The 26382-nt window shown below is 43.0% G+C and overlaps 2 protein-coding genes across 2 annotated transcripts in view; both read right to left on the bottom strand.

Annotated features, from left to right (window-relative positions):
- Positions 1-138: 138 nt before the first annotated feature.
- On the bottom strand, positions 139-8890 carry ZNF436 (zinc finger protein 436). Its single transcript, XM_007528721.3, has 3 exons — positions 8520-8890; positions 7513-7639; positions 139-3973 (listed from the first exon to the last, which is right to left on the bottom strand). The coding sequence occupies exons 1-3, from the start codon at positions 8550-8552 to the stop codon at positions 2721-2723; spliced, it is 1413 nt and encodes a 470-aa protein (XP_007528783.1). The 5' UTR covers positions 8553-8890; the 3' UTR covers positions 139-2720.
- A 10847-nt stretch (positions 8891-19737) lies between these two features.
- The window catches only part of TCEA3 (transcription elongation factor A3), a 62966-nt gene continuing 56321 nt past the window's right edge, over positions 19738-26382 (bottom strand). Inside the window, exons 9-11 of the mRNA XM_060205515.1 lie at positions 26180-26326; positions 22914-22985; positions 19738-20303 (exon numbers count right to left, since the gene is read on the bottom strand). Of these exons, the coding sequence (XP_060061498.1) occupies positions 20295-20303; positions 22914-22985; positions 26180-26326 (228 nt within the window). The 3' untranslated portion in view covers positions 19738-20294. The remainder of the gene's footprint in view (positions 20304-22913; positions 22986-26179; positions 26327-26382) is intronic.

Raw genomic sequence — 26382 nt, 5'->3', positions numbered from 1 at the left:
ACATGTACCAGAGTGATGGCTGGTTCTTTCTCTCCTCCTATTTTTCTCATGAATAAATACATGAATTCTTTAAAAAAAAAAAAACAAGTTGTACAAGCTTTTGTGTCTTTCCAAAATAATATACAGAGAGCTCACTGTTGTGAAAACACTATATTACCAAGTCTCTAAACAAATGTATCATTGTAAAAACCATTTGTGCTAGATTTTAGTGTATCTGATAAAAAGTCATCATATTCATTCTCACCTTTTTGATTTTAAAAAGTAAACTTTTAATTACAGAATACTGTTATAGTAGTACAGATGTTGATAGACAGCAGGATAACTGTGACAATACCATAAGGAAAACTGCTCTACAAACTTACTTGTTTACTCACTCTCCACAACCATAATAAACAGGCACAAAGTGTTAAGGGCCTATTCAGAAGCAGCCAGAGAATTGGGAGTAGAAGGCATGCAAGAAGCATTAACAACGAATTTAATGCAACTTCTACACAAAGTTCAACATGGCATATGGGCAACAGTTGGCAGACAGGACACAGCTGATTGACTTGGAGTTTGTCCTCTGAATATTTCAGCTGGAGTATGCACGTATAGAGTGATGGCTGGGGTACTTAGAAGCCAAAAAGCAGCAGCAAGAACACATTGAGGTGGGGCAGGAGTAGGGAAGGAAAAGGAGGGGCTATTTTTAAGTCATAGAGATGCTGTCTTGTGTGGCCACTCCAAACTCCAAAGTTGATGTCTGTAGCAACTCACAGGGACAACAGAGAAATTTGATATTAAAACATTTCCTGCAACACTATTGCAGGAAAAGGAATTCTGAATTAGTCACTAAAAACATGTAAATCATTCAACTATTAAAATTTTGAGTGTGCCCACTTTTGTTGGATTTTATATGGAACAAAAACCATGTTCCCTGCTTAAGAATGTATTTAAATTGAAGTAATAAAGCAAAGAAACATCTTTGGGAGTTGGTTTTTCATTTTGTCACTTTTGAGTTTGTGCCATTTGCCAAAGCTGCAGTGCCACACGGCTGTGAGTGGCAATAACTTAGTATAACACACTACCCAAGAGAGATGTCTGGCTCCTCTTACAACAAATCCCAAAGAGCTATGGTAAAAGTGTTTTTTAAATGGTAACAACATTCACATAAAAGCACAGCAAAAATATTTTAGGGCACTGTCAAAAAAATTTATTACTTCAGTCCCATCTCCCAGACATCAATTCCCTCTACTCCCACCTCTACACCTCTACATTCTTAGATAAATATGAGCATTTTGGATGTGTTTTTATTCCATTTTGGGTTGAGAAAAAGAAAACTGACACTACTGAGTTTACATTGGGTAAACACTTATATTTTAACCACCATCTGTAGGTTGGGAGGATGAAAACATGGAAATACATTCTATATAGGTTTACTAACTCCTTGTGACTAGGCCAAAGAGAAGGTAATCCAGTGTGAGAATAGGATAATCTTTGTCCAGTCATTCTCTCCTACATTTGACTGATACATATTAGTAAGTGCTTAGTTCTGTAAAAAGACAGAATCTACAGGAGAGTGCACACCAGAGCACTAGTATTTAATTATTTTTCATAAATAATGAAAAAAAAGACTTTTTCTTCTATTGGAGTTGTCTGTAGTTCTGTCACAAGATCAGTTATCACCCAAAAACATGCTCAGTGTGAATTTAACTTCTGCTATTGGAAAAACCAAAGACATACACATTTTACTGTACATATACATGCTCTTTTGCAAGCTAAGATAGACACTGGGTTGTGACTCTTATTAAGTCTTATAGAGTTAGTAGTATAGGGAGAACTGATCTTAAAGGATAGAGGGGAAAGAACACAAAAATGACCTGTTTCTGGGGAAGAGACTTTGTATTTCCTTTCCTGAAATGGTCAGTTCCACTTGCTCCTTATATTCCATCACTTACAATCCTAACTTCCCTTGAAGATATTTTCTCCACAGTGATCCCCAGAGAAAAAGCAATAAATTCTGACTAGTGGCAATAGCGATAGCAGGCATCTTGTGCTAAAGTCACCACCATTAATGAGTCCTTGGTCCGAAAACCTGTCTGATCTTTCAACTTACATCTTCAATTAGCTTTCACAAAAATGCAAGCTTTAACAAGGTTAATTAGAAACAATGAGAAAGAGAAAAGCTAAGATTATTGCCTTCATCATGCAGACTTTTGCTGTCAGAAAGGCAGAAAGGTACAAATATATGAGCAACACAAAGAAAAAGCCCTTTAAAGGGGAAGGTGAGTGTGCATAATGACTATGGTGAGTGAACAGGCATGGAAATTCAAAGTTTCTGGAAGGCAGCTATGACCACCTTATTACAGGCCAATATTCCCCCAGCAACGTTCTTTGGACCAATGATAGGAGAATAACTTTATAAGATAATACTCCATTTCTAGGCCTGAGCATTTACTAGCATTTATCTCCTTGTCTTCAGACTTCCAGTTATAAATGGGGTTGATTTTGATGAAGTAATTTGTCAGGACTGAGTGACTTTAAATACTTTTTTGGAATTGGGAATAACATTCCCAAAGTTGTGGGTCAGAATTTCAAACGACTTGTTCTTTGATGATTTAAACTATGTCCCACAACAAGGAAATTTAGGACAGTGAAAGAAACTCAGTTTTGAAAGAGCTCTGTGTTAGAAAATAAACTGTACCTTCAAAGGAATAATTTTCCAGTCATTATCATTATAGGACTTAGTCTGTGTGAACTCTCTTATGTTTAATAAGAGCTGAGCTTCGGCTGAAACTCTTCTCACATTCTGTACATTCATAAGGTTTTTCTCCTGTATGAACTCTCTGATGTGTGATAAGGTTAGAGCTCTGGGTGAAACCTTTTCCACATTGCACACACTCATAGGGCTTCTCTCCAGTGTGGGTTCTCTGGTGTTTAATTAGATCTGACCTTTCACCAAAGCTTCGCCAACACTCATTACACTCATAGGGCTTCTCTCCAGTGTGAATTTTCTGGTGTGTTATGAGATGAGAGCTTCGGCTGAAGCTTTTCCCACAAGCATTGCATTCATATGGTTTCTCACCAGTGTGGGTTCTCTGGTGCTGAACTAAGTGTGAGATGCGGCTGAAATTTTCCCCACATTCATTACAGTGGTATGGCTTTTCTCCTGTGTGAGCTCTTCGATGGCGTACAAGGTCGGAGTTCTGACTGAAATTCTTCCCACACTCATCACACTTGTAGGGTCTCTCTCCAGTGTGGACTCGATAGTGTTTGATGAGATCAGATCTCTCACTGAAGCCTCGCCCACATTCATTACACTCATAAGGCTTTTCACCTGTGTGGGTCCTCTGATGCTGTGCTAGGTGTGAGCTCCGGCTGAAACTTTTCCCACATTCCTCACACTCATAGGGTTTTTCCCCACTGTGGGTTCTTTGGTGCTGGATTAGGTGAGACAGCCGGCAAAAACTTTTTCCACACTCATTACATTTGTGGGGCTTTTCTCCAGTATGAATTGTCTGATGCTGAATGAGGTGAGAGCTTCTTCCAAAACTTTTCCCACACTCATTACAGTCATAGGGCCTCTCCCCAGTGTGAGTTCTTTGATGTTGAATAAGGTGTGAGCTTCTACTAAAACCCTTTCCACATTCATAACACTTATAGGGTCTATCTCCATTGTGGGTTTTCTGATGTCGATTAAGATCTGAGATCTGACTGAAGGCCTTTCCACAATGAGAGCATATATGATATTGAATAGTTGTGTGGACTTCTTTATGGACAAGCAGATCAGTTACTTGTTGAAGAGGATAGCTTACCCACTCTTCTGCTGTTAAGTCTCCCCACTGCCTTTCTGATCTGTCACTGTTTTCAAAGGTCTCTTCACTTTCAGGATTTTCCTCAGTATTTTCAACAGGTCTTTCTGATGTTGTTCCAAATTCTACATCTTCACTAATCTCTTGCTTTGGATTCACATCATTCTCACTCCTTATCTCAAAATCTGTAGTAAAAGATAAAATAATTGTAAAAACAAATACTAGTAAAAACAAAAAATTATCTACCATATGCTACATACTTGAGACATCATGTAGGTTCTTTATATGAATTACATCAATGACTCTAAAGATGAGGAATCATGATGATTTCCAAATTATAAATGACAAATTCAGGACTCAGAAATGAAGTAGCTGGTAAAAGTTCATGATCTGTATCATTATAGTTAGTGGTGTTTCATGAATATTGTATATGCTTCTGGTGTCTTCAAAGAAGAAAACAGCCAGAAACAGAAGATATGAGACTTTAAATTAGAAGTGCTAAAAACCAAGAACACACATATTATTATTATTGTTATTATTTTTTTACTTGGGCTATCATTGGGATTCTAACCTGCACAATTCCTCCACTCTTGGCATTCTTTCCTCCTTCTCCACCTTTGCCTTTATATAAAGAGTGAGAGGCACTGAGAGGAGAAGCACTGCAGTACCATTCCACCATTCACATAGCTTCCCTTGTATAGGTGCTTCTATGTAGTAGCCAAAAGTTCAAATCTGGGTCTTCATGCTATGGAGAAGTTTGTACTCTATTAGGTGAGCCGTCTCCTAGCACCCTAGATATTTTATGTGTGAGTGCATGTATATATATATATTTGGATAGAGACAGAAAATGAGAGTGGGGAAGGAGCTAGAGAGAGAAAGAGACAGAGAGACACCTATAGCCCTGCTTCACCATTCATGAACCTTCCCCCCTGCAGGTGGGGACAAGGAGCTTGAACCTGGGTCCTTGTACACTGTAGTGTGCACTTAACCAGGTGTGCCACCATGTGGCCCCTGCATGTGGGTATATTTTTAACCTCATATCAAGCTTTCATTATTGCTATCATTTAGTATTCAGTAAAAATCTACCAGACTAGCATAAAGAAAACAAAGTTTTTAAAATCTAATTCATGTCTTTGTAGACAGGAAAAAAAAAAGACTGCCAAACGTTACTTGCTACATTTTTTTTTTTTTTTTGTCTCCAGGGTTATTGCTGGGGCTTGGTGCCTGTACCACAAATTCACTGCTCCTGGTGGACATCTTTTTCCATTTTGTTGTTGTTGTTGTTATTGTTGTTGATAGGTCAGAGAGAAATTGAGAAGAGGGGAAGGCAGAGAGGAGGAGAGAAAGATAAGACACCAGCAGACCTGCTTTACCACTTGCAAAACGACTCCCCTGTAAGTAGGGAGCCAAGGGCTTAAACCGGATCCTTGCACTTGTGCCCTTCCTTGTGCTTCATACTATGTGCATTTAACTTGGTGTGCTACTGCTCAGCTCCCTATCTGCTACTTTCTAGGGGCCTTTTTATTAAAATAACAGTGAGAGATTGAAGAAGGGAAAAAAAAAGACTGGCTCAGAATATTCTTGGCATTAATAGTCTTCAAATAAAAATCAAAACATAAAACCACTACAAGAAACTGTTTCTTAGTAACCTTTAGAAAGAAGTTGGTATATTGGGGAAAAGGGTCATGGGAAAATTTTGCACAAAACATCTCTCCTTAGAAACCTACAATGTCTGCAGCCTGGGAGATAGCACAGTGGATAAAGCACTGAACTCTCAAGCATGAGGCCTTGAGTTTCATCTCTGGTATTACATGTGACAGAATGCTCTGGATCTTTCCCTTTCTTTCCGACAATAAGTAAATATAAAAGTCCTGGAAAGAAAGAAATACACAATACCTGACAATACATTAAAGGTTCTTAAGTATCCTGAGATAAAAAAGCTTAGGAAATATTTAAATCATTCCTCAAGTAAATATTATTATTATTTCCATACTTCTTCTAAGAAGTACTCCTTGGGACCCCAGAAATGCAAATTTCATTAAAATTCTAATTTCTTAGGCTGGGGAGATAGAATAATGGTTATTCAAAAAGGCTTTCATGCCTAAGGTACTAAAGATCCTAGGTTTAATCCCCAGCACCACCATTAGACAGAACTGAGAAGTGCTCTGGAAAAAAAAAAAGTCTTCATTTCTTGTTTCTGTTACATTGAATGGAATATTTGAATTACAGACTATAAAATATCTGAGTAGATAACTTCATTTCTAATTGTTTTCTCAAGGAAGGATCCAAAAAACTTAGGACACTGGAGAGAGTCAAGTTAAAAAGGAAACTCCTCACAGTCATCTTTTGTTCTGGAAAAGGCTATAGGAATAAAGTAACTAACTAAATAATAATAAATAAATAAATAATAAAAGTTTAGCATTAGTAAATGACAGATGACCTAATAAACTATCCACAGTTCTAAGTTATATCATTTTAACAAAAGACAAAGTGAGTCAAAAGGTTGTTTAACTCAAGAATATACTGTTTATTCATAGCTAAGAGAAAAAAGAGGATTGCAAACCAAAAAAAAAAAGTTAGCTTCCTTCTCTAGAAGAAGTTGTGATCTCATTTACTTCAGCACTCTCCTGGAACAACAATGAACACACTCAAAAACTGGTGAGCTCTAAAACATCTCAAGACAAGTATCTACTCCTGCTGAACAAAAGTTATGGTCCTAAAGCCAACACAAACAGAAAGATGGCTTTTGCCCTCCCATGAACCTGGGTCAGTACCCCCTCATCCTGCACTAGAAGTACCATTTACAGGGGCATTTATATTCTGGCAAACATCATTATGTCAGACCTGTTTGGTCAGTGATCTGTACAAACAGGCTTAAGAATGATAAATGACTCAAGGCATAAAAAACGAAATGTCTCTAAAATGTATAGAGAGATTCTTTCTTTCTTTATAGACAATATGGACTTAATGTTCCCACACTCAAAGATTTGCCTGAGGATTCAACACAAACCTATACCCAATTAAGTACTTTAGAAATCAAACAAGTAGGTCGTGCTCAGAAAGCAAAGTTTTTTTTTTAATTTTAATTTTCTGCAGGGCTCTGCACCTGCACTATTCCAAGACTCCTTGCACACTCTTTTTCCAGGTAGAGGGAGAGGGAGGCAGGGGAAAGGGAGAGAAAGAAACACCACAGGACCACTCACCACTTGTGAAACTTCCTTTTTGCATGGTGCTTCCATGTGGTGGCCAGGGGCTTGAGATCTCAGCCTCATGCATGGTGAAGTGTGCACTCTACTTGCTGAGCTATCTTCCAGCCCCAGGAAATAATTGTTTTAAATTTTAAAATATTTTATTTTATTTTGATGGTAGAGAGAGAGTAAGACATACCAGACCACTACTCATTCTTGCTTATGATGGTGCTAGGATTTAATCTGGAACCTCTGGCATGAAAATCTTTTGCATAACTATCATGATATCTTCCTCACCCTTTATTTTTTGACAGTCTCAAAATCATGAAATGTAGAAATACAGAATCTGGGCCAATAAGCCACGTATGCCAAACAGGTTTGAGCCAGGCCCCCACTGTACAGGATGCTTTGATGCTAAGATCTCTTTCACACATACATCTCTCTGCCTTTTTGTCTCTGTTTCTATGGGGGGGGAACTGAGTAGTGAAGCCCTAGTGATGACCAAACCCTCTCCCCCACCGAGATTCCTTACTTACCCAATGAGACAACATTTCCGTAATTCTCCTGCATAACATCCCTGTAAAGGTCCCTTTGTGTAGGGTCTAGAGGTCTCCATTCTTCTCGAGTGAGGTACATGGCCATATCTTCAAATGTCACAGGTGTCTAAAATCATACATTGCTTCGTTATTTTCATCTAGGAGGTTAGTACTAATTTCTTTTCTTGCAAATTAGCAGACATAGCTACAAACTTTGGGGAGGAGAAGGTATTAAGTCTGTTCTGTAGAGTCCAAAGAAGAAATAAAACAGGTTAAAAAAAAAAAAAGATGTGGAAAAGAATGGAGCCATTTATGAGTTGACTGCTTTGGTCCCACGGCCAGTCCTCTCTCACTGTGGGAATCTTATCTTCCGGCTTTTATTTTCTGAGAACATATCTAGTAGTTAGATAGCTACATACATTTACTCGTAACTCTCTGTAATCTTTTTACTATTTTTATGGGGAGGGGGCATCCACCACCACCACACTACTTAGCTCTGGTTTATGGCAGTGTCAGGGATTGAATTATGGGGTCTGAAGTATGCAAATCCTGTGTTTTAACAATGAGCTTCCCCCAGCCTCTTAATCTTTTTCTAAGACTAATGAGATTTCATTATTTCTTAAGGTTTTGTTTCAATACCAACTGTTCTTCAATGGTCTCCCACATTCTATCCTCTTCAGATAGAAGTAATCACTCCCACTTCTTGATTCCAACACTTTATTTCTAGAGCAAGTGGACCATTTATCACTTTGTATTGCTGTTGATTTGATGCATGTCTCCCTACACTTTGTGATCCCATTTCATCCATTTTCTTGTTTCCCCAACATGTAAAGACATACAGCAGGTGTTCAAGTAAATGCTTGTTTGTGGTTATGCTGGCCTGGTACTGGGTACCTGGAGGGAATTACGAATCCACGGGAACTTCACACAGGGATTTGCAGAGGGGATTTTTGCCGGGAGGAGGTGGGTGAGCAGAGGCAGGGTCCGAGAAGCCACCCCCGGCTTACCTGGGACCCAGCCATGAGCAGGGTGGCTGCCATCTCCGGCTCAAGGACTCGCCTCCCAGGAGAGAGAGCAGGAAAAGCAGCTAACAGCGCTAGAGGGGAAAAGCAGGGCGTGAGGCACAGAAAACAGGCCCTGCCCACTCCCCAGGGCTGGAGCTCTGGCCGCCAGGCGAGCGGGGAGGGCCCTGGACCCAAGTCGGGTCACTCTACTCCCTGACAGCCAAGCGCCACCCGCCCTCTCTAGCCACCGCAGGGTGGAGACAATACCGGGATTTACTAAAACACCCCCAGGCTCGGTCAGTCCCTCCCCGGCCCGGGGTCAAAGCGATGTTGTCTCTGGGAGGAGTCTCTCAACCCAGCCCACACACAGTACGCCTCCGCTCTGCCATCTCGAGGCTGGGCCCTTTCCGGCAGCCACTTCAGCCAATCAGCGAGCAAGACCCGCAAAACGCTCAACCAATGAACAGTTGAGCAATAAGCCCTCCTCCTGTACCCTGACTGAGTCCCTCTACTGCGCCTGCGCCAACTCGTCTGGCCTGCTGGGAGTTGAAGTTTCTTTCTGGCGTACAAAGGCCAGAGACCAAAAGCCAAGGAGGGAAAAGAACAAAAGGATCAAGACAGAAGAGCGTCCTCCTAGCCAGAGAAGAATATATTCCGCCTTCTTCTTTTGGAAAACACCGCAGATCAAGTCAAGGAGAATGCCTTACTTCTCCTTACACCCCACACGGCTGTTTCGAGTCTGCTTATGTCAGACCCAATTTAGAAGCTGGTCTGTTAGGTTTCGCTGGAATAAGACTTCTTATGACAACTAGGCTCTGAGAGGACGGTGGCAACCGCCCACTCCCCAGGGGAGACTCAGCGGTAGCTGAAGAACTTTGAGCTCCGCCCATGCACTACATCTCCCGACAGCCAGCGGAACTCACAGCTCCTCCACGCAGACTACAACTCCCAGGAAGCCCTGCGCGCCCCGTGGGCTTCAAGTGTGGTCCGCCGGGGCAGACGGTGTCCCGGGTCCATCGCTGTTAACCCTATAGGGGCAGCTAACCGCCTTCATCTAAAGAGGGCACCCCTTGGAAGGCTGCCTGAGTGTTTCCCCGCGGGGGTGCGGGAGCGAAAATCCTTCAGAGAATAAGAAGTGAGGGTGAGGTACAATGTGCAGGGGGGACCACCCTTAACAACCCCGAGGGTCTGTCTACTAACAGGGTCTCTGATGGCCTCCTGCACCACTGGGGCCGGGGCCACAGAGCGGCTGAGCCGGGCGGGTCCTGAGGATGTTAGCAGTCCCTGACCAGCTGAAGGTAGGAACTAACAGACTTACCTCCTGGCCTGCAAAAGAGCCACTAAATTGTAGGTTCCAAGATCCGAGAGGCCTCAGACTGACTCCAAATGCGCTGGCAGAGTTCTGAAAGCTTCCAGAGAATACTGGCAGATGCCGGGTATCTCAGACCTGCAGGTAGAATATTAGGCACAGCCCAGAGATCGTGGGCGGATCCCAAAGATTCACAGACTCCGGAGACCTCAGGCTTTCCTCCGGCAGCTCAGTGGAACCACAGACACATAGGCAAGTCCCTGAGACCACAGCCGCAGCCAAGAACCACCAGCAGCTAAACTGCATTCAGCTGGAGTTGTGAACGGAAGGGCTCACAGCCTTTCCTTTTCCCCAGCCAGGGTGAGAAAACTAGACAATAGAAGCAAGCACTAGGGAAAGCAGGCATTCTGCGTGGGGAAGCGCTCTGAGCTCGCTGTAGCCTTGGAGAGGGAAGTGATGGAAAAAGAATATAGCAGCTTATTAGGGACTCCCACCCTCTTCATGTTATAAATATCCCCAGAGCCTTGGCTACGTGCCCAGAAGCCTGTTGTCTCTAACTGTACAGGAGGCTTCTCTGCTAAGCTGGGAAAGGGGTTTTTCTTTTGTTTTGCAGAAACATCAAACCACTGAGTGACTTGATTTTTTTTTTTTTTTACATGACTCCACGCTATACTTTTTATTGGTGAGTGTCCTGTTCCCAGTTATTTATGGTTAAATTACTACAGTATCTGAAGAGAACTGGGACCATACTCAGCCATGAAACAGACTTCCACTCATCTCACCCCTAGCCGTGATGCCAGGAATTCTTTATTACCATCAATTTAATTACCAACCCATTTAAAACTGACATGGGCACCACTAAAAAAAAAAAAAAAGGGGGTGAGTCGGGCTGTAGCACAGCGGGTTAAGCGCAGGTGGCGTAAAGCACAAGGACCGGCATAAGGATCCCAGTTCGAACCCCGGTTCTCCACCTGCAGGGGAGTCGCTTCACAGGCGGTGAAGCAGGACTGCAGGTGTCTATCTTTCTCTCCTCCTCTCTGTCTTCCCCTCCTCTCTCCATTTCTCTCTGTCCTATCCAACAACGATGACAACAATAATAACTACAGCAATAAAACAAGGGCAACAAAAGGGAATAAATAAATAAAATTTAAAAAAAAAAAAGGAATTGTAGAAGGGCCCCAGGAAGCAGTGTCCTAAGTGGACAGAGTGTGGGTATCAAAGTTCAAAAGAGTTGGTTTGGAATGCAGGTTCTGAATGCTGTAGAAAGTAATTTCTCCAGTAATTTCTCTTTGGGTGGTGGTAAGCACTAAGTGAAATGATTTAAAGCACTTCACATAGAATGCACACTAAGATGACAGCTGTTATTTTCACTACCATCTTTGATGATAGGGGAAACTTCCAAGAAGATAGTGACTATTTTCACTGGCTCGGAACATCTGGTTAGCTAAGAGATAGCTAACCCAGTAGAGCTCCCAGGTTACCCATGCTTGAGCATATAGGTTAGAGATGCTGGCATATAAGAGTACTATGCACATCACCAAGGGGGAACTCTGTGAACAGTGGAGCAGTGCTGTGGTGTCCTCTCTCTCTCTGTCTCTCCTTGAAATTAATTATTATTATTATTTTTTAGTGTTGTATGCACTGGAATCATTCATGTAGACGATCTCATGGGACCAAGAAAGAAAATAGGGGGAATCAGAATGGCTTAATACCCTAGATGGTCTTTTGGTGACCTGTCCTTACATAGTGTTTCTGTTGTAAATCTAGAGGGAACTGAAGTTGGGCCAGTTTGGTGGGTTCATGTGAATTGAGTCCAGCAGAACAGAGGTATTTGGGGCTGCCAGGAACCCAACAAGTTAAGGCCTGAGGCTCAGGGAACTTCTGAGATCTAGAGGTGGGGCATCTTCTCAGACTTAAAGGTTCTTAACTTGGTATAAGGTGAGGTGAGCTCCAGAGCCTCTCAACCTCACCTGGTGTCCTTTTTATTCCTTCTTTGACAGAACTTTCCTAGGCCTTTTCTCCCTCTTACTCTTGTGCTTTGAGTCTTCCTTTGTCCTCTGGCTGTTTCTTTTATTCTTCAGGCTTGCCTGGGGGCAGTACAACTCTCCAAGCCTACCTTGGCTGCTTGCCTCTTTATGTTTGTGCTTTTCTGTTTCTTCACCTGGGACCCTCCAGAGGGTGGAGAAAAGAGACTTGACAGTAGGATGGAAGCAAGACTGTATTTGGCATCCATGGTGGTGGTGGGGGGGTGATAGTGAGAGACAAGTGGGGAGGAAAGGCAGTGGGTGAGAGGTTTCCTGTTGCTGGACTCTATGAGGGTTGGGGTCACTGGAAGAGTAGGTGGCTTCCTGCCCCATTGTTTCTTAGGAATACTTATTGTGTGTGGTTTTTTTCAGTAACCAACTTGGGAAGTTGTATTCTCATCTTTTAGCAAGCAATGAGCATCTACTATGTGCGAAGGCAACAATGCAGCCTATCACTGGGGGAAGAGGTCAGGGACACACTTGGCCAGGGTGTTCTACTTAGGCATTGACATTACTTCTGGAGGTATACAGCAGGTAGTAGTCACTGACCAATGTGATAAAAGGCCATCTTTATATCCTAAAACTTGTTTTTTGTTAACAGACCACTGTGCCAGTAGAACACTATAAATAATAATGATAATATAAAACGGAGACCCCCAACTCTTCATAGGAACTTTCCCAGCCAAGATTAGTCAACAATTTTTTTGGCTCTATATTTTAACTCTTTTTTTCAACCACCAGGTTCCAGATGTTAACATGATGCCAACTGGACTTCCCTGGGCAGACAACCCCACCAATGTGTCCTGGAGCTCCGCTTCCCCAGAACCCTGCCCCAGTAGGGAACAAGAGAGACAGGCTGGGAGTATGGATCAACCTGCCAACACCCATGTTCAATGGGGAAGCAATTACAGAAACCAGACCTTCCACCTTCTGTACCCCATAATGACCCTGGGTTCATACTCGCAGAGGGATAAAGAATAGGAAGGCTATCAGGAGGGGATGGGATACGGAGTTCTGGTTGTAGGAATTGTGTGGAGTTGTACCCCTCTTATCCTATGGTCTTTGTCAGTGTTTCCTTTTTATAGATAAAGATTAAAAACGATAATATTATATAATAATGATAATAATATAAGTATAAATTTATTGTTTTATTTTAGATACAAATAGGTAGCAAGGCAAAGAAAGAGAGAGTGTGAAGAGACTGAAGTATAGAAATATCTTTTACTGTGCTGAACACATAGCAAAGCAGTGTACTATCCAAGTAGCAGACTTTACTGGCCTCACTATAAATTGTCATATTTCAATAAATCCTATAATTTTCTTATTAGCAGCACAATTTTGTTATGTTTTTATATAAATAGCATTAACTTACTAAATGTTTAAAAATAAGCCTCCATATTTATGGTGTTGTTTTGTCATTTCTTCACTTTCAAATATACTGGGAGCATTAGAAAATTGAAGTGGACCAGGCTTCTCTTCACCCCTGCTAGGAACAGGGATAAAAGCTCATCACAGCATAAGGAGTTGGGGACACAGAGACATATTGGCAGTCATTGCAGTCCACGCACCATAGTTTCTGTTAAGTACCACAGAAGAGGTAGACTCAGAGCTGGGAGACAGGAAAGGAGGCTTCATAGAAGAGGTGGCATCTGAGCTGCCTTGAAGAGGCTGTAGGAGTTTGGGAGGTGGGGGGAAAGGGGAGGAAGAGCATTCCAGTTTTGAAGAACAGCATGTGCAAAGTCATGTAGGCATGAAAGGACAGAGCTAGTCCAGAATGGCCAGGATTGGGGACAGCTAGAGGGAAGAGTGTGGGTGTGGGGTGGCAAGGGAGGAAGCAGAGCAGGGACAGCTCTAATGTCTCCCTGCCCCTTGCAGATAGTGAGGCAGCCTGGACCTAGGGTGGGAAGAGTAGGCTGACTCAGAAGGAGGACAACAAAGGAAGATATGCAAGCTCTTTGTGCATTTCAGTTGGTTTTCTTCAGCAAGAATCAACATTTCCCAAAATGTAAACAAGTACATTGTAATATATAACAAACTTAGTTCATATTTCTAAACTAAGTGTTTGCTTTTACTAAGAGGGTGAGTGAGCCCTTTGACATTTGATGTAGTGTCAGTTATTGAACCTAGGACCTCATACACACAAAGGATGCCATCTACTACCTCCCTGTCCTCATTTGGATTGTCTGGTCTACTTACAGGCATCAGAGACGACCCGAACTTCCCCTGTGGCTACAGACAGACTATGACCCACATAGTCAACGACTGCCACCTCTCCAGATTCAAAGGAGGTCTCGAAACTTTACATCAGGCTCAACCTGACGCTGTTGACTGGCTATGGAAGAAGGGCAAATGCTAGAAGAAGAAGAACAGGCATCAGAGAGGGCCAGAGCCATTGCCTGTATTTACTCAGTTCTGTTTAGTACCAGACATTGACAGAGGAGGGGAAGACAGAGAGGAGGAAAGAAAGACACCTGCAGACCTGCTTCACTGCTTTTGAAGTGACCCCCCTGCAGGTGGGGAGCTGGGGGCTTGAACCAGATCCTTACACCCGTCCTTGGGCTTGGTGTCATGTACGCTTAACCCACTGCACTACTGCCCAGCCCCCATTCCTTTGCTTTTCATTTGTAAACAGTAAGGTTATTGAGGGTGGAGATTCAGTTTTGTATTATATTTACCCCTATACTGTTGGTATGCTTTTAAAAACCCCTTCTGTTTCATTTGGTTTAAATCCCCCCTGCTTAACACTGCATTCTATTTACATAACCACTGCCGTCTATTTACATAAATCACTTTTACATTTACATAAAGCACCACCTTCCCTCCAGGGCATTGGTGGTTTAGTGGTAGAATTCTCACCTGCTCCACCCCCTCTCCTTGTCACACCCTGATCCTCTCCTTTTCACACCCTGATTTTCACCAGTCACTTTTCTCTCCACCCTCTCTGCATCACATCCTGTTCACACCCTACTTAGGAAGTATATATAAAGACAACATTGTTCGTTTTAGTTAGTTGTTAGTTTAGTCTAGCTTGGTATAGATTGCGCTGTGTCCTGCATGAATAAAGAGATACTGCGTACAACCCAGCCGTGAGTCCTGGGTCGTCTGTCTCCCATCAGTGAAGCTCAGCCCGACACTATGCTATATGTTTCTCTGATACAGAGAGCACAGTGGCTATTTAGATAGTGGCTACTGAAAGTTGCCCCAGGCTACTGCCTTTAAAAACCTAAAACTAACATTGATGTTGTATGTTGATAATGGTTGCTATTTTGTTTTGCTGTAGATATTTAGGTGGAGGGTTGTACAGAGAAGAAATTGGGATATCTAAACATTTATTACTGAAAGTGTGGTCTGTGGTTCAGCAATGCTGACTTAGAAAAGTCTTGTAATCCAAGAGATGGTGCAGTAGATAAAAGTGTCGGACTTGAAAGTGTGAGGTCCTGATCCACAACACTGCATATGTCAGAGTGATGCTCTGGTTCTTTCTCTCAACCTTCCTACCCCATTAATATTAAGAAATAAATCTAAAATGAAAGAGAAAAGAGGGGGCTGAGTGGTGGCACACCAGGTTGAGTGCACGTTACAGTGGTAATGAGCCATATTCAAGGTCCCATACCCACCTATAGGGGGAAAGATTTGCAAACAACAAAGCAGTACTGCAGGTGCCTCTTTCTCTTTCCCTTTCTATCTTTCCCTTCTCTCTTGATTTCTGTCTCTATCAAATAAATAAATAAAACATTAAAAAAAAAAAGTAAAGAAAAATCTTAGTCTGACTAGACAACTCACTTGATAGTGCACCTGCTTTGCCAGGCGTGTGACACAGGTTTGAGCTCAGTTCCCAGCCCACTTGGAGAAGCATTGGTGCTGTGGCATCTTTTCAGCTCTCCCTCTGTCACTCTATTTCTACCTAGCAGAGTAATCTCAGAGCAGTGAAGCATCGGTGGTAAACAAAAATAGATCTTTCAGGCCCCATTCCAGAACCAAAAAATCAGAATATGCATTTTCCACAATCTTCAGGGACTTCCTACCCATATCAAAGCTTATGGAACACCCAGGTCTCTAAGCAACATCACCTCACACCTGTGTGTATTCATACTTCTGATATGGCATTTGTCACATCCTGCTGATGTGGAACTCTCCCTGTCAAACCAGGAATTCCTGGAAGGCAAGTGCTGAGCATTTTATATGGGTCTGGATGTCTTAACACAGAGCACAATAACAGAAGTAGAAGACCGGGAGCTTGATCCTACTCCTTTCATTTATGACCAGTGTGTGTTAATGACTTCTTTGAGAAAATTCCCTACCCTTTCAAAGGACTGACTCCAAATCTGACTGTTTAAAAGCTGAAGATGGTGGCACATGTCTGTACATCAGCAGGCTTCCTCCACAGGAGAAGACACTTGGCAGGTGGAAAGAGAAAGTTGATAACCAACTCCAGAGTGGATGATTGCCAGTCCCAGTTCCGGGCACTATTTTCCTGACTATGTTTGCGGACGGGAGAGAGATGACCAGGGACTCATGGCTGAGCTGGGACATAGTTCATCTTTATTGACGAGTGGGGATGCAGTTCAACAATCTAATCTCTTCTAATCTCTCTTCATTAGAAAGCCCTGTCTTTTATATCTTCTGAGGTGGAAGTGTCAGGAAGAGGAAGTACATAGGATAGGGGGTGGGGAGAAGGAAAATAGCGTGCAAACCAGTAGGGATTAAACCAGTGAAAACAATGATTATGTAAATAGACTACAACATCAAGCAATGCAACAGATGGGGTCTTAGAAGCAGAATTTAGAAGCATACCAATATTTCCCCCTTTCTTTTTAACTAATGGCCATAGTATCAGGAGTGTGGGGTGAACAGAAACCTATATCATACAGGCATTTTCAAAAGAACTGGCACAAGACATGGAGGAACAAGTAAGAGAGCAGCAAGAACCAGTGTGATGCCAAGGGGAGGCCTGAAGGGGCATTTCCTGCATCAAAGGGCAGTGCCTAGCAGGTGAAAGGGCGTTTCTTGCCTCTGAGGGGCATCTGTTGCCTCTGGGGGCGTTTCATGCCTCAAAGGGCATTTCCTGCCTCTGTGGGAAGGACCTAGTAGGGAGGGGGGGTTTCCTACCTCTGGGGACAGAGCCTGCAGGTGAGGGGCCGTGGCCTATAGAGTCCCCAAGGCTGCTGGCTGCAAAGTCCATGGACTGCTGTCTTTGAGAAACCCAGCAGCATAAAGGGAAACTGCTGTAAAGTTGTGTAAAGTGTCCAAGAGGTGTACCAGTAAGTCCAATAGAAGTGTCAGTCCAAAGCAGATGACCACAGAAGAAATGCCAGGGGGTGAAATGATGCACGTCTGCTTTGATGGGGAAGATCAGCCACCAGAATTTTGCTTTTCTGTAGAGAGTGAGCTTTGGAGTCTGTGAATCTGTTTCTTCAGGTTGTGCCAGGTCACATCATTGGTTTGGGGGGGTGCGTTGTAGTCCTGCCATCTTGCGGGCGATGTCAGAGAACAGGGGTCCAAATGGATTTCCGGGGATTTCATTTGAGCAGATGCTTTTTCATGTGCAGACTTGACAGCTGTAATTCACTTACTTGTGAAGCAAAACTTGTAGCAGATTAGAAGTTTACTATAATTGATAACTCCACTATAATTGGAAGTCCTTTCTAGCATGACTTTAAGGTTGTTTAAACAGTTTAAACTCAATAAAATGTGGAAAGGTAAACAGAAGAACCATGGTTAGAAGCCTCAGGCATGAGAATCATTAGCATAACCATTGCTTTATCTACCCCACCCATACTCATACAGTTTTCAGGATTAAATGTTTCTAAGACATAAAAAATCAAAAGAGAAAAAAACAAATTTTTTGGACTGTTTCTGGATGTCTCTAGAAATCATGGCTGCATCCAGCATTTTTTTTTTAAAGTCAATTAAATTTCAGAATACTCACAGCAAAATGGGTCATACAAAAATTCAGTCATTCAAATCACTTTCTTACGAAATGCAACTGAAAGCAGACAGCAAACTTAAGATATTCAGAGAGAACACTGAGGGGGGAATCGAGAGAAAAGTGGTAGGCAGTTTTTGCTTCTTTCACCTTGAACCAGATTATCCAGATCTCACCATGTAGCATCATGAGTCCCTGGAGGGCGTCCTAGTCCAAAAAGAGCATCAAAATTGCAGCTAGGATGGTTTTGACTGTTCCTGCGGAATTGCTGCAGATACCCATTTTTAAAAACATCTTCCCATCGAAGAAAGAATTGAATCAGGAGGGTAGAACTAACCACATGTCTCCATTCTTGGTGACTGCCAGGGTACTGGAGAATGCTCTTCAAGTTAGAGTAGTCCTTCTCCACGGGAAACATGGAAGAGGAAGTCCAGAAAGCCCCAGGGGAAATCTTCATGCATATTCCAAGCTCTACGATCATAGTCATAAGGAATCAAAGTGTGGCTCGGAGCAAAATGTAGTCCTTCTCCTCGAGAAACATGGGAGAAGGAGTCCAGAAAGTCCCAGGAGAAATCTCCACGCATCTCCCAAGCTCTAGGATCATGGTCATAAGGAACCAAAGTTCCCGGTCAGGGAACCAAAGTGTGGCCCAGAGCAAAATGTTCCAGAAACAGAGAAACTGTCTCATGAAGAAAGAGTAGAAGCTTTGGGAAACCTCTTCATAAGTAGAAAGGCAACCCATGGCGGATGGATAGCCAAGTTTACTTATCTGGGGGATGGGCGGGTTAGGTCCCACATCGGGTGCCATATGTCATGCTGCGATGCAGAGGAGAGAGAGAGAGGAGATCTGGAGTGGAGAGGGAACACAATTCTTTATTTTCGCGGGTACCTCAGAGTTGGGTGAGAGCGCAGTGGTTTGGGCCATGTGGCCCAAAATGGCCACCTCGTGCAGCAACTTTCCCTGCATCTAATCACCAAAGTGAAAAGCGGGCAAGAGAGAGAGGGGCGGAAGAAGAAGGGATTTACAGGGCAAAAACCGGGAGTGACGAGCCGGGACAGGATTGGTTGGGAAGGGCACTTCGTATTAACTCTCGCAGGAACTGGCACTAGCCTGAGGGGACAACATGGCGGAACAGACACTCCGAGAATGTCCCAACTCTCGTGGGAACTGGCACTAGCCTGAGGGACATCTGTACAGTAGATGATGCCCAGGGCATATGAACTTGGGCTGGAGTTTCCTCCAACAGTTTCCCGAAATGTGAATAAAGGCAGATAGAAACCCAGTGGCCTCTGAACAATCACTTATGAGGCAATAGTACTACTTCATTTTTATAGGTGATGAAATGACTCAGAGAGGTTAACTGACTTTCCCAAACTCCTAGGAGTTCATTCTTCAGCCATTTTAGGAAACAGAATCTGAGAGGCTCAACCTGGAGCTGCCAGCAGGCCAAATGTAGTTGGAGACCAAGTCCCAGGAAAGGCCCACTAGGCCTGCTCCCGAGGCTTTTTCAGAAGCTTACAGTTTTCCTAGAGTAGCTATGAGCTTACAAACCTAGTTGTCATCACAGGAGAAGAACCTCAAGATTCCTTGTGCTTTTCAGACTTTCTCTAAAACTTGGGCGACAGGTGGAACTATGAGGAATCCACTGAGTTCCTGGAAAGGGTTCCAGGAAGGTTTTGAGGTTCAGGACTTCATAGGGCTATGGTACTTGAGCTACTGCTGTGTTCTTCACTCAGAAAGCCTGAGCTCAAGGTGACCCGTTCTCTGCCTAGAGGTCTAGATTCCTCAAAGGTACTGGGGAAATGGCTCAGCTGGTAGAGCATAGGACTTGCATGCCTGAGATTCCAGATTTGATCCCTGTGCCACATGCACCAGAGTGGTGCTCTGACTTCTCTTTGTGTCTTGCCTCCCTTTCTCATGGATGTAATTAAATGAATCTTAAAATAAAACAAAACAAAACATCCATCTTCAAACACTTTTTGAAAATAAAACAAAGTCATCTATGAACACGGAACAACAAAGTTTGAGAAGAGATGAAGAATAAGGAAGAAATCTTTCTACATGGTATGGGAATTATTAAATCTGCCTATGCTAAGCCATATGACAACTCTTCTACATGTGTCACTGGGGTGGGATGAGGTATCAATTAGATATTTTTCAATTCAGAGGAGGCTGAGAGGTTCAGGTATGAAAGGAAAAAAACTCAAAGCAAAGGTCTTCCAGCCCATGACTAGAAATGTGACATCTCAGTCATGTGCTCTGAAGTCTCTGAGTTCCTAGAAGAGGATTGTGAACACAGGCTTTTAGCACTGCATCCCCAGTTAGGCTCCTCCTATGAGCCAATCATCATTACTAATATCAATTTTCAAAATGATTCTCCTTCTGATCCCTAGACTATTCCATTCAAAGTTCAGCATTTTTCTTTATTTTAGCTTTTATTTCTTTTCTTTAGTTATGATGGCTTGGTGCTTTCTCTTTGTTCTTCCTCACCGAAATGAAATTCTGGCTGGTGGTTCTATTAGCAGAACTGTAAAAATAAAAAGACAAGAGAGCATTTTAGAACTTTTCCTGTGTTTTGCCTAAGTAGACTAAGGGAAGAGAGGAGGGGTGGTAAAAAAGGTAGGGTCTGGAGCCACATAGGCTATATCCTAGCTCTGCCATTATTTGATGTCTCACCTGAAATAAATCACTTATCTTTAAAATGCCCACCAACGGGAAAAGACTATCAGGTGATGAGGAATGAAAAGTTGATGTGAGACGTAGCGGGCTCTGATTTCACGACATGAAATGATCGCTGTAAGTATAATTGTTTAGGTTTTTAGGTCTTCCACATGGAAATGGAGGCTACTTAAAAAGATAAAAAATCAGGTAGTGCCATCTCGAGTGGGCCCTGTCTCTCCAGCTAATATGAAGGAGGAAGGAGGAGCTGGGCTGGGAGCATGCAGAGATCCTTTTCCCCAGGAGTAACAGCCACAAGGGCTGCCACTTATTGAACACTCACTCTGGGCTAGGCAGTATTGCCACTTGTGCATTCACTTCATCCTCAATTACTCTATAAGAAAGGTACTCTCACAGGTGAGGTTAAGTTACTTCCCCAAACCCTCTCAAAGGCAGTACGTGACAAGGTCAGAGTAATAATAGTGGTTTCAATGTACCAGATACATATGTAATCTGGCTTCAAAAATTTTTATTTTATTATTTTTTTGTTTTTTTTTAAATATTTTATTTATTTTCCTTTTTGTTGCCCTTGTTGTTTTTATTGTTGTAGTGGTTATTACTGTTGTTATTGATGTCATTGCCAGATAGGATAGAGAGAAATGGAGAGAGGAGGGGAAGACAGAGGGGGGAGGGAAAGATAGACACCTGCAGACCTACTTCACTGCTTGTGAAGCGACCTCCATGTAGGTGGGGAGCCAGGGGCTCGAACTGGGATCCTTACGCTTTGTGCCATGTACGCTTAACCCACTATGCTACTGTCTGACCTCCAATTTTTATTTTTTAATGATTGCACAGGTTGTTCACTGCAGAGAGAGTTTGGAGTTTGGCCACAGGGACAAGCTGGGACTGAAGTTCAACCCATGCTCTGTTAACTAAGCTCCCTACCCTGATTCAAGGTTAAATCTACCTGGAGGCAAAAATCCTTTTTGTAACTTGACAAAGATACCAGAGGTGGATTAGACAGAGGCCTGGTTAGTGCTATATGTGTATTACTTTATCTGATTCTCAAAACACTCTTTAGTTCTAGATGTTAACACCCCCATTTTATAAATGAGAAGTTCAGGTCAGTGAAATAATTAACTTGGATAGTTGTACTGTTTTACCATGTGCATGACCCAGGTTCAAGCCTGGCCTCCACCACATTGAAGAAAGCTTATGTGGTCTCTTTCATATACTGTCTGCTTCTCTGTCTCCCTCTCTCTATCCTTAAAAAAAAAAAAAAAGGATATATATACTCTGTGAGTGCTTGTATACATAAAGAGGAGTCTTAACACTGAACTGAGACAGAATTAGGAACCATGGGTTCAAGTCCTACTCTGCCCTATTCCCTGTGTATCCTTAACCACCTCACTCACATCCCTAGCAAAAACTAGTTCTAATGATGTTTCAAGGCAATTGAGACCCTTTTAGTAACAAGGTTGTAGAAAATTCAGCCAATCTGGAATTTTGAGCATTGTTTTTCAGTGAGCCAAACTGTGCAACTTTATGTTAATTCAGTTCTTTGTCTGAAAGTAAGAGTAATTTATAAAGCAAAATTTTTTGTAGTCATCTGTAAAGTGTATGTGCCTTAGGTAATAATCATCCTTTTGCCAGGGATGTGAGTGAAATGGCCAGGGACACAAAGTAAATATGGCAGAGTTTGGACTTGAAACCAGGGCTCCTGATTCCCAGTCTCAGTTTAGTGTTGGACTCCTCATTATGTACATGAGATCTCTTGGAAAATCAGCAGCCTGCCTGGTGGCCCAGAGAATACACAGAGCATGTGTAATCAGGTGGTACTGGAAATTGACATTAGCCTCACGGCCACACTGAGTTCTTTCAGAAGAAAATGTGGCAGGACCACTCTGGGAGTAGTTTTTGCTTGGTTCCTATGCCTAGAAACAAACTTATGCCTTTACAGGAGCCAGGGCAGCCTGTGTGACAGTCTAAGGTAACTGGGATCCTTAAGCTGGTCCTTGCACTTTGCACCACGTGCGCTTAACCTGCTGTGCTGCCACTCAACCCTCTCCCCCCAGCAAGGCCTTTCTAACAGGACTCAGCCTTCCTGTCATCCTAGGCTGTGGCCAAGTTCAAAGGAAACACCATCTCTGAAAGCACTTTGCAAAGAGGTGTGGTTCATATGCAGAGTGCTATTGTGTTTCCTCCCCTGTGGATCTCAGGAGGCTGGTTCCATCTGTAAGCTAATGGCAGACTTGCTCATCCTGTGATAGAATGGGGGCTACTGCTACCACCCCAGCTGGATGACTTTCACAATGAAAATATGCACATGCATCTAGTCCCCACCTCCCGAACAACAGACAGTGCTGTGTAGACAGTCAAGCCTCACATGCACAGCCCCCTCTGGACTGTAAGTATCCTAGTCCTTCTGTGGGGCAGGATCTGTGGATGACAGATAAGGGTAAGATTCAGACATACAGACCTTCCAGCGATTGCCACACTCATTGCATAAGACAAAGGTAGTCATGGGCTCATCAGCACTTCGTGTCTGCACCTGAGAGACAGAAAGAAACCCACTTGTGAATTCAATCTCCTGACCTTGGACCTACTATGGCTCCCACTGTTTATGAGAATAAGTACATATCCCTGAGCTGGGTACTGTTACTCCTGCCCCATGCAGGCAATTCTCTTATTGAGAACTCCATAATGAATTGATCCTCTCCTTTTGCAGGTCCATCAGCTCAATTCCAATACCTTACCCATTTGCAGCTTCTTTCTTGTTTTTGGTCCTTCTAAACTGATCTCTCCTCATGCAGGAAGTTTTCCCTGACTCATGGCTGAACTTGTTTCTGAGACAGAAAAATACAGAAAACCAGATCATCACTCTGGCATATGCCATGCTAGGGGTTGAACCCAGGACCTCATGCTGGAGTATTCAAGGCATTATTTTCTGTACTACCTCCCAGTCACAAGAACAGAATTCTTGTGAGCTGGAGGCACCCTTAGAGATTTAACTGATTCCTTATGTTACAGGTGGAAAATACCAGAATGCAAATAGGATTTGAAGATCAAGACACTGCTCAGCTCTGATTTACTGTGGTGTTAGGGATTGAGCTGGGACCTTGGAGTCTCAGGCATTCAAATCTTTTTTTATAAGCATTATGCTGTCTCCCCAGTCCAACTTTTCCTTCTCTTTTCCTTCTTCTTTCCTTCCTTCCTTCCCTCCTTCCTTCTTGTCTTTCTTTTTTAAAGATTTATTTATTGAAAGAGAGCATGCTCCAGCACATGTAATTCTGGAGCTTGAACCCAGGACTTCATACATATAAGTCCTATACCCCACTCATTGAACCTCCTCCCTAGCTGTGGGCAGTTTATTTCTGGTGATAAATGATGCACAGGAAACACATCACTCCACATGGAAATGTTCTTGGCAGAGAACAAGAGATTGCACAGACATATCTGTTTCCTGGAATTAGAATTCTCCAAAGGATCCCTCCTGAACCGCCAAGCTGACTGTATTTCTGTGTAACCACAGGTTGCCTGGGACAAGATGCTCTTGATAAAGGTTCTCATTCCCAGCAGATGGAAGAATAAACAGAGTTCTAGAATGAGTAGACGTCATTTAAAATATTGGTGCCCCACCCCACCTGCAGGGGAGTCGCTTCATAAGCAGTGAAGCAGGATTGCAGGTGTCGTTTTTTCCTCCCCCTCTTTGTCTTCCCCATCTCTCTCCATTTCTCTCTGTCCTAGCAAACAACAACAACATCAATAACAACAACAATAAAACAACAAGGGCAAGAAAAGGGAATAAGTAAATAAATAAATATTAAAAAAAAGAATATTGGTGCCCCAAGGGCACAACACATGCTATCCAGAAATGGGAGACAATTTTCTAGTTTTTTTTTCTTTCCCTTCTACCAAGGTTATCTCTGGGGTTTGGTGCTTGATGCCTGCATGGCTCCACTGTTTCCAGTGACTGGCCCTTCCTTCCCTCTTCTCTCTCCATTTTACTCTTTCTTTCTCTTTCTTTTTATATAGATGAGAGACAGTGGGGGAGGGGAAGAGTAGAGGATACCTACAGCATTGTTTCCCCTTACAGGTGGGGACTGGGAGCTTGAACCCAGGTCCTTGCATATGGTAACATGTGTGCTCTACCAGGTAAGCCACCACCTGGCCCCGTTAGTTGTCTAATTTTAATTATTTCTTCTTCTTTTTTTTACTTTTTATTTATAAAAAGGAAACATTGACAAAAACCATAGGATAAGAGGGGTACAACTCCACACAGTTCCACCACCAGAACTTCGCATCCCACCCCCTCTCCTGATAGCTTTCCTATTCTTTATCCCTCTGGGAGTATGAACCCAGGGTCATTATGGGGCGCAGAAGGTGGAAGGTCTGGTTTCTGTAATTGCTTCCCCGATGAACATGGGCATTGGCAGATCGATCCATACTCCCAGACTTTCCTCTCTTGTTCCCTACTGGGGCAGGGCTCTGGGGAAGTGGAGCTCCAGGACATATTGGTGGGGCTGTCTGCCTAGGGAAGTCCAGGTGGCATCATGTTAGCATTGAAACCTGGTGGCTGAAAAAAGAGTTAACATATACAGCCAAAAAACTGTTGACTAATCATGAACCTAAAGGCTGGAATAATTCAGATGAAGAATTTGAGGGGGGTGCCCTCTGTTTTGTAGATAGTAGTCCTATTTTAGTTATATTCCAAAGAGCCCATGATTATACTAGTTTTTTTTTTTTCTTTCTTTCTTTCTTGAGCCTGACATCTGATATACAGGTGGATCCAAGTTATTGTCTGGGGAGATGATGTCATGGCTGGAAAAAGAAAAAAAAAAAAAGATCCAGAAAGCTGGATCAGGGAAGAGAGTAGCTACCTAATATGGGACAGGTGTATAAATATTGTTGACCCCATCGATTTGATCTGATTTAGGGTCTAGTTTTAATTCTTACAGATAAAGGAACTCCACAGCCTTGTGAGGCTCCCACTCCAGTGGTAATTCACTTAAAAAAAAACAAATTATTTAAAATTTTTTTTTGAATTATGTGTATTGATTTATTGGATAGAGGCATTCAGAAATCAACAGGGAAGGGGGTGAGAGAGAGGGAGAGAGATAGAGAGACTCCTACAGCACCTCTTCACCACTTGCAAAGCTTTCCCCCTGCATGTGGGGGCCAGGGGCTTGGACCCGGGTTCTTGCACATTGTAATGTGTACTCGACCAGGTGCACCACCACCAGGCCCCAGTAACTCACTCTTAAAACTTGGTACTAAACTATCTAGGCCTTACTATATTGCAGACAGATAAATCTGAATAATCTGAATTTGGGTTATTTCTGTCTGGGTTGCTGTCCTTTTTGCCACGTTAAGCAACACTGCAAAGCCTAGCCCTTGTTTGGGCCTCAGTTTCCTTGTATGCAAAATAAGGAAGCCGAGGTTTATAATTGCTAAGTCCCCTTCCAGACATCTGTGACCACAGAAATTCTGTGCCCTGTGAGCCCAGTTTCTACTATCCTGGCTTCAGGGAAGGTTCAAGCATCCTGACTATGCTTCATAGACACAGACCTGGGTGCTTTTTTGTGCTTTTATTTCCTTTCTAGAAGTCATGGATGCTTCATCTTGGTGTACCAAGACTTTCTCCTCTCTCTGCAGCCTGGAGTTTCAGTGCATTCTCTCCCTGATTCTTCTACCTGTGTGTACCTGCAGCCTCCTCCACCCCAGCCCTCTCCCAGCTCTCCAGACCTGGTTATAGGTGCAGTTCTTTTTCTTGCATTTGCTGCACTGGAAGAGGTCAGTGGTGGTGCCGCCGGTCTTGGCCATCTGATGCTCACGGATGGCCTCCTGGGTCATAGCGTTCCTCAACTCCCTTAGCTCATCACTGGCCATTTCCTGGGGAGAAATGAGTGTGTCCTTCAGGGCTGGGGAACCCCACAACCAAGCCCCAT

Source organism: Erinaceus europaeus, chromosome 13 (genome assembly GCF_950295315.1).
Source record: "Erinaceus europaeus chromosome 13, mEriEur2.1, whole genome shotgun sequence".
Taxonomy (NCBI): domain Eukaryota; kingdom Metazoa; phylum Chordata; class Mammalia; order Eulipotyphla; family Erinaceidae; genus Erinaceus; species Erinaceus europaeus.
The sequence above is the reverse complement of the archived record's forward strand: the minus strand, read 5'-3'. Positions and strand labels throughout refer to the sequence as shown.

Bases quoted from the DNA above. Each gene is read 5' to 3' on its own strand.
- ZNF436 (XM_007528721.3), bottom strand. From the start codon at position 8,552: ATGGCAGCCACCCTGCTCATGGCTGGGTCCCAG. The intron at 7,640-8,519 runs GTAAGCCGGGGG...GTATGATTTTAG, and splicing joins TGCTCATGGCTGGGTCCCAG to ACACCTGTGACATTTGAAGA. The intron at 3,974-7,512 runs GTAAGTAAGGAA...CTTTTACTACAG, and splicing joins CGGAAATGTTGTCTCATTGG to ATTTTGAGATAAGGAGTGAG.